At 42.4% G+C, this 18,266-nt stretch overlaps 1 protein-coding gene across 4 annotated transcripts in view; it reads left to right on the forward strand.

Annotated features, from left to right (window-relative positions):
• The window catches only part of LOC707292 (liver carboxylesterase 1-like), a 58,198-nt gene that overhangs the window by 11,323 nt on the left and 28,609 nt on the right, over positions 1 to 18,266 (forward strand). For 3 of the 4 annotated variants that reach the window (XM_077986055.1, XM_015126188.3, XM_077986056.1), the window contains exon 1: positions 16,623 to 16,895. The exons of the other annotated variant lie outside the window; for it this stretch is intronic. In XM_077986055.1, coding sequence (XP_077842181.1) covers positions 16,844 to 16,895 — 52 coding nt within the window. In that variant the 5' untranslated portion in view covers positions 16,623 to 16,843. Of the gene's footprint in view, positions 1 to 16,622; positions 16,896 to 18,266 lie in introns of those variants that run through there. 4 annotated transcript variants of the gene reach the window in all.

An 18,266-nucleotide genomic window follows, 5' to 3' on the forward strand; every position in this document is an offset into this window, starting at 1 on the left:
CTGTCACTTTTAGGTATAACAATCAGACATGGATTTGGTTTTTTCACATAGTCCCGTACTTCTTGGAGGCTTTGTTCATTTCTTTTTACTCTTTTTTCTCTATACTTCTCTTCTCACTTCATTTCATTCATTTGATCTTCAATCACTGACACCCTTTCTCCCAGGTGATTGAATCGGCAACTGAAGCTTCTGCATTTGTCACATAGTTCTCATGCCATGGTTTTCAGTTCCATCAGGTCATTTAAGGGCTTCTGTACACTGGTTATTGTAGTTAAACATTTGTCTAATCTTTTTTCAAGGTTTTTAGCTTCTTTGCAATGGGTTTGAACTTCCTCCTTTAGCTCAGAGAAGTTTGATCGTCTGAAGCCTTCTTCTCTCAGCTCATCAAAGTCATTCTCCGACCAGCTTTGTTCTGTTGCTGGTGAGGACCTGCATTCCTTCGGAGGGGGAGAGGTGCTCTGATTTTTAGAATTTTCAGCTTTTCTGCTCTGTTTTTTTCCCCATCTTTGTGGTTTTATCTACCTTTGGTTTTTGATGATGGTGACGTACACAAGGGGTTTTTGTGTGGATGTCCTTTCTGTTTGTTAGTTTCCCTTCTAACAATCAGGACCCTCAGCTGCAGGTCTGTTGGAGTTTGCTGGAGGTCCACTCCAGACCCTGTTTGCCTGGGTATCAGCAGTGGAGGCTGCAGAACAGCAAATATTGCTGAACAGCAAAAGTTGCTGCCTGATCATTCCTCTGAAAGCTTTGTCTCAGAGGGGTACCCGGCTGTGTGAGGTGTCAGTCTGCCCCTACTGGGGGGTGCCTCCCAGTTAGGCTACTCAGGGGTCAGGGACCCACTTGAGGAAGCAGTCTGCCCATTCTCAGATCTCACACTCCATGCTGGGAGAACCACTACTCTCTTCAAAGCTGTCAGACAGGGACATTTAACTCTGCAGAGGTTTCTGCTGCCTTTTGTTCAGCTATGCCTTGCCCCTAGAGGTGGAGTCTACAGAGGCAGGCAGGCAGGTTTCCTTCAGCTGTGGTGGGCTCCACCCCGTTCCAGCTTCCCTGCTGCTTTGTTTACCTACTCAATCCTCAACAATGGTGGGCGCCCCTCCCCCAACCTCGCTGCCACCTTGCAGTTTGATTTCAGGCTGCTGTGCTAGCAATGAGCAAGGTTCCGTGGACTTGGGACCCTCTAAGCCATGCTCAGGATATAATCTCCTGGTGTGCCATTTGCTAAGACCATTGGAAAAGCACAGTATTAGGGTGGTAGTGATCCGATTTTCCAGGTGCCATCTGTCACAGCTTTCCTTGGCTAGGAAACTTGCACCAAAAAAGAAAAAAAAAAAGGTCACGTCACTGTTTGGTGGTCTGCTGTCAGTCTGATCCACTACAGTTTTCTGAATCCTGGTGAAACCATTACATCTGAGAAGTATGCTCAGCAAATTGATGAGATGCACTGAAAACTGCAACTCCTGCAACCAGTCTTGGTCAACAGAAAGGGCCCAATTCTCCACGACAACAACAAACTGCATGTCGCACAACCAACACTTCAAAGGTTGAACTAATTGGGCTATGAAGTTTTGCCTCATCCGCCAAATTTACCTGACCTCTAGCCAACTGACTACCATTTCTTCAAGGATCTTGACAACTTTTTGCAGAGAAAATGCTTTCACAACCAGCAGGATGCAGAAAATGCTTTCCAAGAGTTCATCGAATCCCGAAGCATCGATTTTTATGCTACAGGAATAAACAAACATATTTCTCATTGGAAAAAATGTATTAATTGTAATGGTTTTTATTTTGATTAATAAAGATGTGTTTGAGCCTAGTTATAATAATTTAAAATTCACAATCCAAAACCACAATTACTTTTGCATCAACCTAATAATTGTACACATTTATGGGGGCATGTAGTGAAGTTTCACTACACATAAGGTACAGTGATCAGATCAGGTTAATTAAGAGAGCTATCATCTCAAACATTTAATATTTCTCTGTGTTGGGAATATTCAATATTCTCCTTCTAGCTATTTGGAACTGCATAGTACATTATTGTTAACTATAGTCATCCTAAAGTGCTGTAGAACATTAGAATGTATTCATCTTATTTAACTGTAATTTTATCTTGTCTCCCTTAACAAATTTCTCACTGTCTTTGCCTTTCCCTACCCTTCCCAGCCTCTAGCATCCTCTGTTCTAGTTTTTTCTTCTATGAGATCAACTTTTAAAGCTTCTCACTATGAGTGAGAACAAGCTTTGTTTGACTTTATGTTCCTAAAACAAAGGTTTTAATAAAACACTACAAAAGGTTGGGCAGGCCAAAGGTACCCCAACATAAAAGGCCCCCAAAGAAGTCTGATCTATTTACCCTAAAAGCCAGAAAGGAAAGATTACAATGAGACACTTGACCAAAAATTGCAGGGGGCTATGATTAGGGAGGTTAATCAACTGACAAAAGGGCCAAGGTCCCTTTGCTAAACATCTTGTTGGAAACCCAAGCTTTGTGCACAAGAGTGGGTGAAATGGTCAGGAGTTGGAGAAGAAAAACTCCAGCGCTCCTTGATACCAAAGCCCACACGTGCTGTGGTGAAGCCCCGACATGGGCTCTGGTTAGATTTACAGAATATACAATTGTAAAGGCTGATAGGATTATGAAAATTGGATTATTTGAACAGGCTTTATGTAAGGAAGCAGTGTCTCCTTTGCCTGAGTACTTTCTTTGTTTGTTTGTTTTTGTTTTGTTCTGTTTTGTTTTGTTTGAGACAAGTCTCGCTCTGTCACCCAGGCTGGAGTGCAGTGGCGTGATCTCGACTCACTGCAATCTCTGCCTCCTGGGTTCATGCCATTCTTCTGCCTCAGCCTCCAGAGTAGCTGGGACTACAGGTGCCCGCCGCCACGCCCGGCTAATTTTTTGTATTTTTAGTAGAGACGGGGTTTCACCGTGTTAGCCAGGATGGTCTCAATCTCCTGACCTCGTGATCCGCCCGTCTGGGCCTCCTAAAGTGCTGGGATTACAGGCCTGAGCCACTGTGCCTGGCCTGCCTGAGTGTTTTGTGGGAAGGGGTATTGTCTGGCTGGAGAACACTTCTCCTACCTAGTATTATAAAACTGAAATCTGTTGATGAAGTCCTAATGGAGACTACAGTTAGGAATGTAAGAGTTGAGGGAATTAAGGTGAACATTTGAATGAAAACTAATATGTTTGGGCAGGCTTTATGTGAAGTGCTTGCATCTCCTTTACGTGATTGTATTATGGGAATAGATGTTGTATCTGACTGGGGAATGTTTCCCCTACCTAGCACTGTAAAACAGAAGGCATATATATCCAACCTCCAAGCAATATGAATTGAACATGATAAACGGGAACCAGTAAGATTGTCTGAGCCCAGACAGTGTAGATTAGAAGCTGGAACACTGGTACGAACAAATTCTCAGTGTGATAGCCCTGGAGGGGGTGGGGTGGGGATAACATAAACCAGGACTTATGGCAAAAGCCTGTGAGTGCCTCCCAGTGATGAACACTGGGACTTCGAATTAGAGAATTTCCACTTGAGGGTCACTTATTACCTCGTGATTGGACATTAACTAAAGCTACCTCAGTGGCTGAAGAACATAAAATGATCTTAAATTCTGAAATACCCATGATATCTTGGGTGATGTCAGAGAAACAATCTACTGGGGTTAGGGGGAAGGTAGTGTTCAGAAGTATTCCATTAAAATGAGTTCAGTGGAAATAGAATTCAATGGAAATGGTTTATACAGGATCATGCTATCTGGGAGTGCAAGGAGGAGGCACTCACAAACAGAGAGCCTCTTTCACCCTAGGACTGATTCCAGAACTGTGTGAGGACCTTCTGAGTTATATTAGTTGTACAGTGCCCTATAAACCATTCTTAACTGAGCACTAAGAGCTTTTTGTTCTGTGGACAGCAATTCCAAGGTGAACAAACATCCTGTTTGGAAGGCCACCACTTTGTTTGAAGAAGGCAAAACCAAATCAGCTCAGTGGGTTGAATTGCATGCTGTTTACCTAGCATGATGGCATGATGGAAGAATTGAACAGTGTGAAAAGCCCCTACGTTGGGGCCAGTGGCCTGGCCACACACTCAGGCCAGAGGGCAATGGAAACCTGGCCTAGTAAAAGGATGGTCATATGGGGCATGGTCCTATGAGAATTTGACAGGTTCATTAAAGTAGGACATGTCAATGCCCTTCAGAAGAATCCCTTTCCAGATTTCAAAGGTAATTGGAATTGGTAAATAGACGTCCCTGTGTGCTTGCTTAAGGTGGTCACCTGGCTCTGTGAAATGAACGGACGCTGGGGTAGGGCAGCAATGCAGCTGGAATGAATCTAGGCATATTCCTTTTGCATTCTCTGAGGCACAAAATGCTAATAAGAACTGCTCTGTTTACCAACAAGACGCAGACATTCCAGAGGGCTATGTGGCAGACTTTGGTGGGAAGGCCCTGAACTTAGCTGGCAAGTGAGACTGATGGTGGTAGCCCTGGGGTCGGGGAGCTACAAATGGGTCTTGACCAGAATAGACGCTGTCTCTGGACTGGGCTTTGCTTACCTGGTGGAAGATGCAAATACTCAGAATGCCATAAAAGAACTGGAATAGAAGATATTGCACCAATTTGGATGGCCGAGTCACATTTCCTCAGACCAAGAAATACACAATATAGCCTATAATGTCCAACAGTGGGCAGACAGATCTCCTCCTCAGAATAATAGTTTGATAGAAAACTGGAACAGACAACTAAAACATTGGTTGTCTGAAATGGAAGGAGATCAAGGCATGAAGGGCTGATTTGCACACCTTCACAAGTGTGTGCTCACACTCAGCAGGAGGGGATGAAGGAGTGCCCCCACCAGATAGATTCCTCTGATTTCCTGGTGAATCTGGGAAGGAGGAGATGGGGAGAATGCTGGTGTGACTATGCAATTCTTAGTAGGGAAAGAATATGCTGATATAATGACTATAAATTTTTTATCTTCTTCACACTATATCAACTTTTTTTTTCTTTTTCCTACCTGATGCAGTGGTTATAGGATCAGGGCTGATTCCAACTACAAAAAAAGCATGAATTCCTAAGGGCCTGATGGGGTGGGTTGTGCTCTGATCCCATCTGTAAAAATTGGGGTTCATAGTAAATGCATTTATATTTTACCAGGTGGTAGAAATACCTCACTAGTTCTGCACCTGTGTAACTTCACCCTATCTGAATGGGAGTGGACTAAGGGGGAGGCACTTGCTAGACTAGCATTGTTGCCTGCAATCTGGACTAGCACAGTGGTCAAAACTAATGTACCTTCCAAAAGTTGGAAAGTTTAGGTAAAAATGGGGAGAAGGAGGAAGAGTAGCTGACGGCAAAGGAATGAATAAATGGGTTGTGTAATGAGGGAAATCCAATATATACTAACACCTCAAAAGAGGCTCAGAGCAAGTGATGATATTGTCTCTTAGCTCAATTATACAGATGCCTAAAAGGCTAAAACTGTATTTTTGTAGAGTCCAGTCTTGCTTTTGGAACCCAACAAGATCTCTCCAATAAGTCTACCAACCCAAGTGGTCTCTCCCTGGGAGACATTTTCATACAATATAGTGATGGAGTGAGACTAATTATTAATGATAGAATGGGATTCTAGTAATGTGCCAGTATTTTTTTGAGTTCTATATTGTTTGCTGTAAAGGGTCTCTGGCTAGAGTGACCCAAAAGGATGGACTGTGACATCTTAAGAAATGCATATTTGGGTCCTGGCCTCAGCCAAGGACCCCTGCAGTCTGGAACATCCAACAAAAGAATCATGGGCACAGCACCAGTGATAGGAGGGGCCTCCTCCAAGGCCCAGGAGCAAACCTGGTGAGGGGGTTACCTCTCCTCCACTGCAAAGCAGAGTCTGGCTGCAAATGAAAGGAAATACAGAGGAGACACACTGCTAAGAGTCTATCTACTGCCCATTACCCTTAAGCCACTCTGTATCTTTTAAGATCTAGTAGATCATAGCCTAAACTATCACATCAAAAATATTTTGCTATCATGCCCTCCTGTGAAACCAAGGGCATGAACTTAACCACAAATAAAGACCCTGAACAGAACCTTGACCTTCTGAAAACACCCAGAAGCCAACTGACAATACTCAACTTACACCACAGTAAAAGGAACATAAGCCCTCCCAGATGAGAAAGAATCGGTGCAAGAACTCTGGCAATTCAGAAAGCCACAGCATCCCCTTACCTCCAGATGAGTTCACTAGCTTTCCAGAAATGACTCTTAACCAGACTGAAATGACAGGCATAGAACTCAGAATGCAGATGGCAAGAAAGCTCATCAAGATTCAGGAGAAAGTTGGAACCTAACCCAAGAAATCCAGTAAAACAATCCAAGACCTGAAAGACAAAATAGCCATTTTAAGAAAGAACCAAACTGAACTTCCAGAGCTAAAAAAATTCACTACAATAATTCTATAATATAATTAGAAGTATTATCAGCAGAATAGACCAAGATGAGGAAAGAATCTCACAGCACAAAGACCAGTTCTTCAAATTGACTCAGTCAGACAAAAATTAAAAAAAAAAATTAATGAACAAAAAAACTTCCAAGAAATATGTAGAGACCAAATCTACAACTCATTGGCATTCCTGAGAGAAAAAAAAGAGAATAAGCAACCTTGCAAAATATATGCGGGGTTAGAGTCCACGAAAATTTCTCCAATCTCGCTAGAGAGGTTAACATGCAAATTCAGGAAACACAGAGAACCCCAGGTAGATGCTATACAAGATGACCATCCTCAAGGAGCATAGTCATCAGATTCATCAACTTCAACACAAAAGAAAAAATCTTAAAGGCAACTAGAGAGAAGGGTCAAGTAACATACAGAGAGAACCCCATCAGGCTAGCAGCAGACCTATCAGCAGACATCTTACACCCCAGAAGAGATTGGGGGCCTATTTTTAGTGTCCTTAAAGAAAAGAAATACCAACCAAGAATTTATATTCCTCCAAACTAAGCTTCATAAGTGAAGGAGAAACAAAATCCTCTCAGACAAGCAAATGCTGAGGGACATTGTTTCAACTAAACCAGCCTTACAAGAGGTCATTAAGGCAGTGATAAACATGGAATCAAAAGAACAATACTGGTTACCACAAAATCACACCAAGAATATAGCCCACAGGTACTATAAAGCAACTAAACAACCAAGTCTACGTAATAACCAGCTAACAACACAGCAACAGGCTCAAAATCTCAAATGCCTATACTAACCCTGAATGTAAATGGTCTAAAATGCCCCCACTTGAAAAGGCACACAGTGACAAGCCAGATAAAAGACAAGACCCAACCATCTGCTGTCTTCAAGAGACCCATCTCACATGTAGTGACACCCACAGGTTCAAAGTAAAGGGATGGAGAAATATCTACTATGCAAATGAAAAACTAAAAAGAACAAGAGTCACTATTTTTATATCAGATAAAATAGACATTAAATCAATTTCTATTAAGAAGAACACACACAATACCATTCAGGCCATAGGCATGGGCAAGGACTTCATGACTAAAACACCAAAAGCAACAGCAACAAAAGCCAAAATTGACAAATGGGATCTAACTAAACAGAAGAACTTCTGCACAGCAAAAGAAACTACCATCAGAGTGAACAGGCAACCTACAGAATGGGAGAAAATTTTTACAATCTACCCATCTGACAAAGGGCTAATATCCAGAATCTACAAATAACTTATGCAAATTTACAAGAAAAAAATCAGACAACCCTATCAAAAAGTGGACAAAGGATATGAACAGGCACTTCTCAAAAGAAGACATTTATGCAGCCAACAGACACACGAAAAAATGCTCATCATCACTGATCATCAGAGAAATGCAAATCAAAACCACAATGAGATACCATCTCACACCAGTTAGAATGGCGATCATTAAAAAGTCAGGAAACAACAGGTGCTGGAGAGGATGTGGAGAAATAGGAATGCTTTTACACTGTTGGTGGGACTACAAACTAATACAACCATTGTGAAAGACAGTGTGGTGACTCCTCAAGGATCTAGAACTAGAAATACCATTTGACCCAGTCATCCAATTACTGGGTATATACCCAAAGGATTATAAATCATTCTGCTATAAAGACACATACACACGTATGTTTGTTGCGGTACTATTCACAATAGCAAAGACTTGGAACCAACCCAAAAGTCCATCAATGATAGACTGGATTAAGAAAATGTGGCACATACATACCATGGAATACTATGCAGCCATAAAAAAGGATGAGTTCATGTCCTTTGCAGGGACATGGATGAAGCTGGAAACCATCATTCTGAGCAAACTATTACAAGGACAGAAAAGCAAACATTGCATGTTCTCACTCATAGGTGGGAACTGAACAATGACAACACTTGGACACAGGGTGGGGAACATCACACACCAGGGCCTGTGGGTGGGGTGGGGGCAGGGGGGAAGGATAGCATTAGGAGATATACCTAATGTAAATGATAAGTTAATGGGTGCAGCACACCAACATGGCACATGTATACATACGTAACAAACCTGCACATTATGCACATGTACCCTAGAACTTAAAGTATAATAATAATTTAAAAAAAGACAACAGAAAAAGGACAAAGAAAGGTATTACATAATGCTAAAAGGTACAATTCAACAAGAAGAATTAACTATCCTAAATAAATACACACCCAACAGTGGAGTCCCCCAATTCATGAAACAATTCTTCTTGGACTACAAAAAGACGTAGACAACCACACAATAATAGTGGGAGACTTCAACATTCCACTGACAGCATTAGATAGATAATTGAGGCAGAAAACAAACAAAGAAACTCTAGACTTAAACTTGACTCTTGGCCAATTAGACCTAAAAGGCATCTACAGAGCACTCCACCAAACAACCGCAGAACAAATATTCTTCTCACCTGCACACAGAACAAATTCCTTTTTTATTTTTATTTTTATTTTTTGAGATGGAGTTTCACTCTTGTTGCCCAGACTGGAGTGCAATGGTATGATCTTGGCTCTCTGCAACCTCCGCCTCCCAGGTTCAAGTGATTCTTCTGCCTCAGCCTCCTGAGTATCTCTGGGATTATAGGCACCTGCTACCATGGCCAGCTTTTTTTTTTTTTGTATTTTTAGTAGAGACCGTGTTTCACCACGCTGGCCAGGCTGGTCTCGAACTCCTGACCTCAAATGATCTGCCCGCCTTGGCCTCCCAAAGTGCTGGGATTACAGGTATAAGCCACCACACCTGGCCACACAGAACATATTCTAAGATTAACTACATGCTCAGTCATAAAGCAAGTGTTAAAATTTTTTTGTAAAGTTGAAATCATACCAAGCACACTCTCAGACCACAGTGCAATAAAAATAAAAATATTATCAAGAACATCTCTCAAAACTGCATAAATACATGGAAATTAAACAACTTACTTCTGAATAACTCCTGGATGAATATCAAATTTAAGGCATAAATCAAAAAACTATTTGAAATTATTGAAAATAGGGATGAAACTTACCAATATCTCTGGGATGCAGCTAAAGCAGTGTTAAGAGGAAAGTTTATAGCACCAAATGTCTTCATCAAGAAGTTAGAAAGATTACATTAACAATGTAAGTTTGCACCTAAAGGAACTAGAAAAAAAGAACAAACCAACCCCAAAGCTAGCAAAAGAAAAGATAACTAAAATTAGAGAAGAAGTTGACATTGAGTTGCAAAAATTCATACAAATGATCAATAAAGCTACAAGTTGGTTATTAGTAAAAACAAACAAGATCAATAGACCTCTAGCTAGATTAACAAAATCAAAGAAGATCCAAATAAGCACAACCAGAAATGACAAAAATGATGTTACACCTGATACCACAGAAATACAAATGATCCTCAGATAATATTATGAACAACTCTATGTGCACAAATTAGAAAATCTAGAGAAAACAAATAAATTCCTGGCAATATTCAATCTCCTAAGATTGAATCAGGAAGCGATTGAAATCCTGAAGAGACTAATGAAACTCTGAAATTGAATCAGTAACAACAACAGTAACAAAGACCCTACCAACCAAAAGAAAGTCCTGGATCAGATGAATTCAGTCAAATTCTACCACATGTACAGAGAAGAACTGAGACCAATTCTACTGAAACTATTCCAAGAAAATCCAAGAGGAGGGACTCCTCTCTAACTCATTCTATGAATCCAGCATCAGCGTAATGCCAAAATCTGGTATAGACACAATAAAAAACAAACAAACAAACAAAAAACTTCTGACCAATATCCCTGATGAACATAGACACAAAATTCCTCAACAAAATACTAGCAAACCAAATTCAGCAGCACATCAAAAAGTTAATATACGATGATCAAGTAGGCTTTATCCCTGAGATGCAAGAATTGGTTCAACAAGTACAAATCAATAAATGTGATTTGTCACATAAACAGAATTTAAAGCAAAAACAATATGTTCATCTCAATAGACAAGAAAAGAACTTTTTATAAAATCTGACATCCTTTCATGTTAAAAACCCTCAACAGACTAAGCATTAAAGGAGCACAGCTCAAAATAATAAGAGCCATCTATGACAAACCCACAGCCCACATCATACTGAATGGGCAAATCTGGAAGCATTCCCCTTGAGATATGGAACAAGACAAAAATGTTGACTCTCATCACTCCTATTAAACATAGCCCTGGAAGTCTTAACTAGAGCAATCAGGCAAGAAAAAGAAATAAAAGGCATCTAAACAGGAAAAGAAGAAGTCAAACTGTCTCTCTTCACTGATGATATAATTCTATACTTAGAAAACCCTAAAGAATCCATGAAAAGGCTACTAGAACTGATAAATTATTTTAGTAAGTTTCCAGGATACAAAGTCAATGTACAAAAATTACTAGCATTTCTATACATCAATAACATCCAGGCTGAGAGTCAAATCAAGAACACAATCCCATTTACAATAACCACAAATAAATGAAATACCTAGGAATATAGCTAACTGGGGAAGTGAAAGATCTCTACAAGGAGAACTATGAAACACTGCTCAAAGAAATTGGAGATGACACAAATAAGTGGAAAAACATTCAATGCTCATGGATAGGAAAAATCAGTATCATTAAAATGGCCATACTGCCTAAAGCAATTTACAGATTCAATGCTATTCCCATCAAACTACCTGTGCTGATTCTTCACAGAGTTAGAAAAAACAATCCTAAAATTCATATGCAACCAAAAGGGAGCCAGAATCATCATAGCAATCCTAAGCAAAAACAACAAAGCCAGAGGCATCACATTACCCAACTTCAGACTATACTATAAGGATTCAGTAACCAAAATAGCATGATACTGGTACAAAAATGGACACACAGACCAATGGAACAGAAAAGAAAACTCACAAATAAAACCACACACCTAAAACCATCTGATCTTTGACAAGGTCAACAAACACAAGCAATGGGGAAAGGACTCCCTATTCAGTAAATGGTGCTGGGATAACTGGTCAGCCATATGCAGAAGAATGAAACAATTGAAACACAGCCACACCCGTTTGCATAGGTATCATCCATGGCTGCCTTTACTATCACAGCAGTTGCCAAAGAGAGAACATGGCCTGCAAAACCTAAAATATTTACTATCTGGCACTTTATAGAAAAAGTTTGCTGATACTCTAATTTGGATCACTGAGTGACCATATGGAGGGCAACCACATTGTTGACCTGAACAACAACACTCTACTTCTTCATGTAAATGAAAAATAAGCCATTGAAATTCTGGGCCTATTTGAACCATAGTTTACCCTACTCTCACTAATAATTCTTGCTTAGCAGTCACAGGGTGATTGACTGGTGAATGTACATGGCCCGATCGTCAGTTGTTTGAGCCATTGAGGCTGACTACTTATGCCCATGGGAGTATAGCTCTCTCCTCTGAGACCCACTAACAGGCCAAAAATTCCTCCAGATACTCTGATCAGTCAGTCCTAGGACCTGATTGACCTCAGGGAGTCTGACCTCCTAAGTATAACGGTCCTGGGAAGGTGTAAACATAATACAATTTCTGCCCATTGAACTGAATGTTAACAGGAAGACGTTCTGTGAAGCAGAAGGAAATGACCTTGGTGACGATGACCCTTCCCAAAGGTAGGTAACCCTTGCCTTGTCACCTACCTGGTGGTCATGATGGCGATCAAGGCTGGCCCTGCTTTCAAGTAACTAACTGGCCTTCAATGGTTCACTTTTCCCATTGAGTGACTTTTTTCAGTTACACACTCTTGTAAACTAGAAGTGCTTTTACTGGCATTTCTTTATGCACTGCTTTATTTTTGCCATGATTTTAATTTAAAAAACGCAGTCACACATATTTCCATGCATACCTCTAATTTATGGCAGGTTATACAGGTCTTGCACTTATGGAAACAGTATAAAGTCTCCTTTTTGAGTGAGCATGTTGAAGTAAAAAGAGTGACTTCTTTTAAAGAAAACTGCTCATAGAAGTACAGATGATACACTGATGAGGCAAAAAACCATGATATTAGTGTGAGAATAACTGAGGTTCCAGAAACACTGCATATGCCTAGGAGAATGTCATAGAATCCTGGATTCATGGAGTGCGGAGCCACAGTGAAGGGTGCGTGAGAGATCCCCTCCCCCAGAGCCACTCCCTGTCTTTCCACAAGGAATTCCCAAATGTCAGTGGATTCTCAGATTTCTGTCTCCCAGTTCAGTGTTCTCCGCCACAAAATCTACACCTGATCAATCCCATGGTTCAGAGACTAAGCTGAGTGAGGGGCCCAGCAGGACATGGACTTGCTGCGCCCAATGCCTGCTCTAATACGAGCTCTCCATATATCTGCTGAGTAAACTGATGGAGGTGGAAGGATTTGGGGGAGTTCATTTAAAGCCCCCAGATATGCCCACTCTCCCAAGTCCTGCCCAACTGCTTAGAAGTTAAGGCCAGTTCCTAGGATTTTACTTTCCACGTCATATAGTTCCACATGGGAAACCAGAGGGATTCCCCAGGGAAAAGCAATGACCCAAATCAACTGCCACTTAAACAAGAGACGTATTGCTTACAGTTAAAGTAATGTAGGGAAATTATACTTATTTTGCAAAAAAGAGATCTATTGTAAGGCTTGATAGGCTCCAGCCTCACCCATCACATCTGCAGAGTCATCATGAACCAGAAATGGGTTTCAGAGGCTGCTGCCAGAGGTAGGCAAAACCTAGGAGTGGACAAAAAATTCTCTGTTTGCAGAATTGGCTGGTGTTCCAAATGGGCATGTGATTGAGCAGTGGATGAGGAGAAGAATTCATTCTTACCTTTTATATTTTGTGAGCAAAGCGTCATGAAAATCATCAGCCAAGAGCCAAGGCTGTTTCCCAGGTTGCAAAGGCCAGCTGGCTGGGGCATGAGGCAGGATGGTTAATGGGCGTGTGTGCTCATGTACGCCCTTGCATATGTGTGTGTGTGCGCATATGCACTTGTGTGTTGTGCTGAGTGAGTGGGAGTAACCTGGTTTTCTACTTAGGAGAGCCACCCAGATTTTCGCCTGTGGATAGAGATAGGGATGCTTTTTCTTTCCGAACCCAGCCAGGATGCTTTTTATTAGCATGCTGTTTGTCAACCAGGTTTCTGTCCTGAATAAAGCAAGGGAGGAACCCTAAAGTTCAGGTCAATCTTTGTAGAGTCAATTAGCTCTGGGGACTGATTCTCTTGCTGTCACAGCATCCTCATTCCCATCACAGAATGACCCTCACCAGCCCACAAGTGGCTAGAATGAGTGCTAATGAGCACCCCTTTTTGAATTTGGGTCTCCAGAAGCTTCATTTCAGCTACAGTCCATAGTCTTAGGCAAGAACTCATCAGCAGCTCTGGGACTGTTGTGTGATTTATGGCTGCTGGTTGCCCAGTCTTTCCTTATGTCAATCGTGGTCTGGCCTGGACAAGGGCAGGCTTGCCAAGTAACATTGGGAAAATAGAACATGGCTCTCCAGGTACCTGGCTCTTTTCTTTCTTTCTTCCTTCCTTCCTTCCTTCCTTCCTTCCTTCCTTCTTTCCTTCCTTCCTTCCTTCCTTTCTTCCTTCCTTCCTTCCTTCCTTTCTTCCTTCCTTCCTTTCTTTCCTTCTTTCTTTCTTTCTTTCTTTCTCTCTCTTTCTCTCTTTCTCTCTCTCTCTCTTTCTTTCCTTCTTTCCTTCTTTCTTCCTTCTTCTTCTTCTTCTTCTTATTGTTGTTGTTATTATTATTATTATTATTATTTTAGTACAGATGGGGTCTTGCTATGTTTCCCAGGTTGGTCTTGAACTCCTCTCTCCCACATTGGCCCCCTAAAACTGCTAGGATTACAGAGGGGCAGGCATCATGCCCAGCCTCCCCTACCCATTTCTAACCCTTTAGCCTGACCGTGCTCAGCCTGGGTCAATGAACTGACAAGCCAACTGTGTACAAAATCGTGGTGTTTTACCTTAGATAAGGCTGCCAATTAGAACATCTTCCTGATGTATTAAAGCAAGAAAAATGGCTGCCAGCCACACTGTGCTGGAAGGCAGAAGCCTCAAGTTCTGGTTCTGACTTTGCCATTGAGTTACTGTGTAACCTTAGGCAATTCCTCCCCGTCTCTGGGCCTTAATTTCTTCTGGGAATAAAGAACGGACTTGGTTGAGCCTATGTATTAGTCTGCTTAGGCTGCCAGAACAAAATATCACAGACTGAGTGGCTTAAACAACAGAAATCAATTTAAGATCGTGAGACAGCATTAATCCCACAGGGTTATTTTGAGAACTGAGATCCTGCATACAAAACTCTTGGCATAGTGTTTGCCACACAGTAAGCTCTCAGTAAATATTTGTCAATGAATGTATGAAGAAATAAAAGTGGAAAATGCAAATAAGTAAAAACACTGACAAGGTTACAGCCAGAAAATGGCTGTTGTAATTCTAATTAGGTATATAGCCTTCCAGTATTTTCCTATGCAGACAAAGACATATGTCACTACTAAAATGGGATATTATACTTATCTAGATATTCCAAAAATATTTCATTATTTTAATGAAATATAAGTCACAAACCATAAAATTCACCTTTTTAAAGTGTACACGCTAGTGGTTTTTAGTATATTCCCAGAGGTGTGCTAACATCATCACTATTTAATCCCAGAACATTTTTACTACCCCCAAGATAAAACTCATGCCCATTAGCAGTCATTCCTCATTCCCGTCTCTTTCCCCTCCAAAGGCCCCGGCAACACCTTTCTGTCTCCATGGATTTGCCTATTCTGCGTAATATGCCTGTTAAATATTAAATTAATATGTAATCTAAATTACATATAAAAAGCATCATACAACGTGTGACCTTTCGTGGCTGGCTTCTTTCCTTTAAAATGTTTTCCAGCTTCATCCACGTTGTAGCATGTTCTTCTTATGGCTGGATGATATGCCTCTGCATGCATAGACCACACTTCATTTCCACATTCATCAGGTCATGGACATTTGGGTTTTTTTCTACTTTTTGGTTAGTATGAATGACACTGCTCTTTGTGTACAAGTTTTTTTATGGACATGTTTTCAGTTCTCTTGGGTAGCCACCTAGGAGGGGAATTGCTGGGTCATATGGAGATTCTATGTAGAACTTTCTGAGGAGCTGCCTACACCACACAACAGTTTGTAACCTGTTATTTTCTCCTTTCATAACGCATCCTGTCTTCATTGTTAGCAAATAGCTGTGCACATCACTATTTTGAGTGAATACATCATATCTCCTTAGCCAGCTGTACCAGAGTGTGTTTAGTGAATTCCCTATTGTTGGACATTTAATGATCCCATGAAAGAGGCTTTAAGTGACTTCCTTGTGTCCCCAGCAGCTTGTAAATGACAGCTTTCCAGGTGTGCCCAGAGCACTCTGTATCACCCTGATTCGGTGATTTCACATTGTCTTGACATCACCCCTGCTGCTTCTCCACCCCATCTGTCTTGTCTACCAATGGAGGTCCCTTCAGACACTGAACCATGTTTTGAATTGGCCTTTGTATCCATTATACGTGGCCAGGTGCCAGGCATTGTGGTAAATGTTCACAGAATGGATGGGTACATGAATGGATGAATGATTAAAGCCAGGGGCTATTGAGAGATGGAATCATTTTTACATTCTGTCCAAAAATTCCTGTTTTGGAAGATAGTGATTTACCTGACATTGGAGCTGTGTGACAGAAGGCTAGGCCAGTTGGCAGGATATTGTGAAGCTAATTCAGGCATTAGAAAGGAGACTGGTTAAAATTTAAGATCGCTTCCAAACTTGAGAACCTGGAATGCTAGGAAACACAAGCCCTGGGAGCTGAGATGTGTGCGAAGTTACCCAGCTGAGCTGTGGGACTGTGAGTGACTCTAAAATTTTTAAACTTTTTCTGAGGATCTCAGACCAAAGTATCCCTTTGCCTAAAAGCATCCGCCTGCTGGTGCGGGCCTTTCGGGGCCTTCACAGTGTACTGAAGTTAGAGTCCTGCAAGGGAGAAACCCTTATACAACAAGTAGTTGGTAGAATTTATTAGCTCTCTGTAATTTGAGAGTGTCGACCAGACTGCTTTGGTGAAACAGGCCAAGGTGCTTTTATTGCGGCTTCCAAGGATAGAAGAGGAAAGGCAGGACAGGCAGGATGAGAACTGGCGAGATGGGACTGTAGGTAGGCGTCGCCCAGGGAGTTCTGGAGATAGGGAAAGCTTTTCTGAAATTTCACAGTTAGAGCAGGGCGGTAGCTCAGGGCGGGGCTGAGCTCCTGGCTGGACAGCGCAGTCCCGATCAGCTACAAGAAGACCTTGCAGGCCCCGAGACCAGTCGTCCTTCCAGGATGTGGCTCCGCGCTCTTGTCCTGGGCACTCTCGCTGCTTCCACGGTTTGGGGTGAGTCCTTCTGAAACATAAAGATGCTGGGCACTTTTTGAAATCCTTGTTCTGGGCCGCCGGTGCGTAAAAAGGTGAGGTGGACGCAGATGCGCAAAAAGGCAGACACAACAGGTCCGGCTCCGCGGTGGTGCGCGCCCTCCGGGCTTGGACTTGGACTTGGAGCAGCTAAGCCCAGTCAGCCTGGCCCGGGCGGAGACGCAGAGAAGGTGAACACACTGAAACCGCCCTGCACTGCTTGCCCCAAGGAGGCCGGCGGCCGGACCACCTCACGCCGCACACACAAGAACTTTAGGCAGCTCAGTTGGCCATCCCCAGGCTGAGGACTGGCGAGTTGGGATAATTCAGGGGTCTCTGGGGCACAGGGGCTGTTCCTAGTTGTCTGGTACCTAGCTCTGGCATAATTAGGGCAAGTGGGTAGTGGCCAGGGCATGGCAACCCGATCAAAGAGGCGGTTGGGGTGTGGGCTCCGGGTTGGCTGGACCCTGGGAGGGACAGTTTCTCCAATATCAGCAAAGCCTCAGATGCCAGAGCATCAGAATACAGGAAGCAAAACACATGGTACATAGAGGGGGTGCAGCGAGGGGCCTCAAAATACCCCTGTGCCACTTTATAGACAGAGAAACTGAGACTCACATAGGGAAATGTAGTACAAATCATGCCTGGGTCTGTCTCTGGGTCTTGAATCCTGACAGCCCAGGCCCCATCTGCATCCTGTCTTCCTTCTGGCAGCCTGACATTGTGAGAGCTCTGGAACTGTGGGGAAGGGCAGAGGAAGAGAGGAACCCTACTTGGAGCTGAATATTCTTTTACTTCTGGTGACTCCTGGCAATGCCATCCATTTCCTTCCTTAGGAAGACCATACAGGCTGCCTCCACTTCCTTAATTTCCTTCTCTGTAAATTGGGCATGTTGATGCCTACCCAGCAAGGCTTTTTTGAAGATTAAACAAACTGGAATGCATGCCTGACACATAGTAGGTGCCCATCATGTTCATGCTTCATATAACGTCAGCGACAACTGCTCTTGTTCCCATTCTTCTTTCTGCTTCCCCCCATTCACCCACTTTTTCATGCTTGGCAATCTGGCTGCCATCCACCTCATCCTGCTGAATGAATCCCTGAGCTGAAAAAGACCAGCCCAGTGGTTTCTCTGCCTTGATCCTCCTCCACTTCCCTGAAGCCCTCAGCAATCTTAGCTCGCACCTTGTCCTCTTCTCCCTGGACTTCCAGGATGCTGGGATGTTCTCTCCTTCCCACTCTGATGGATCTTTGGTCTTGGCTGTAGTGGTCCCTGTGTTTGATCTTTGTTTTCTTCCCTTCCCTCTCACACTGGCATCTTCGATGAAGCCATACACATCCATGGTGTGTAC

The sequence above is a fragment of the Macaca mulatta genome, chromosome 20, assembly GCF_049350105.2.
Source record: "Macaca mulatta isolate MMU2019108-1 chromosome 20, T2T-MMU8v2.0, whole genome shotgun sequence".
Classification (NCBI taxonomy): Eukaryota; Metazoa; Chordata; class Mammalia; order Primates; family Cercopithecidae; genus Macaca; species Macaca mulatta.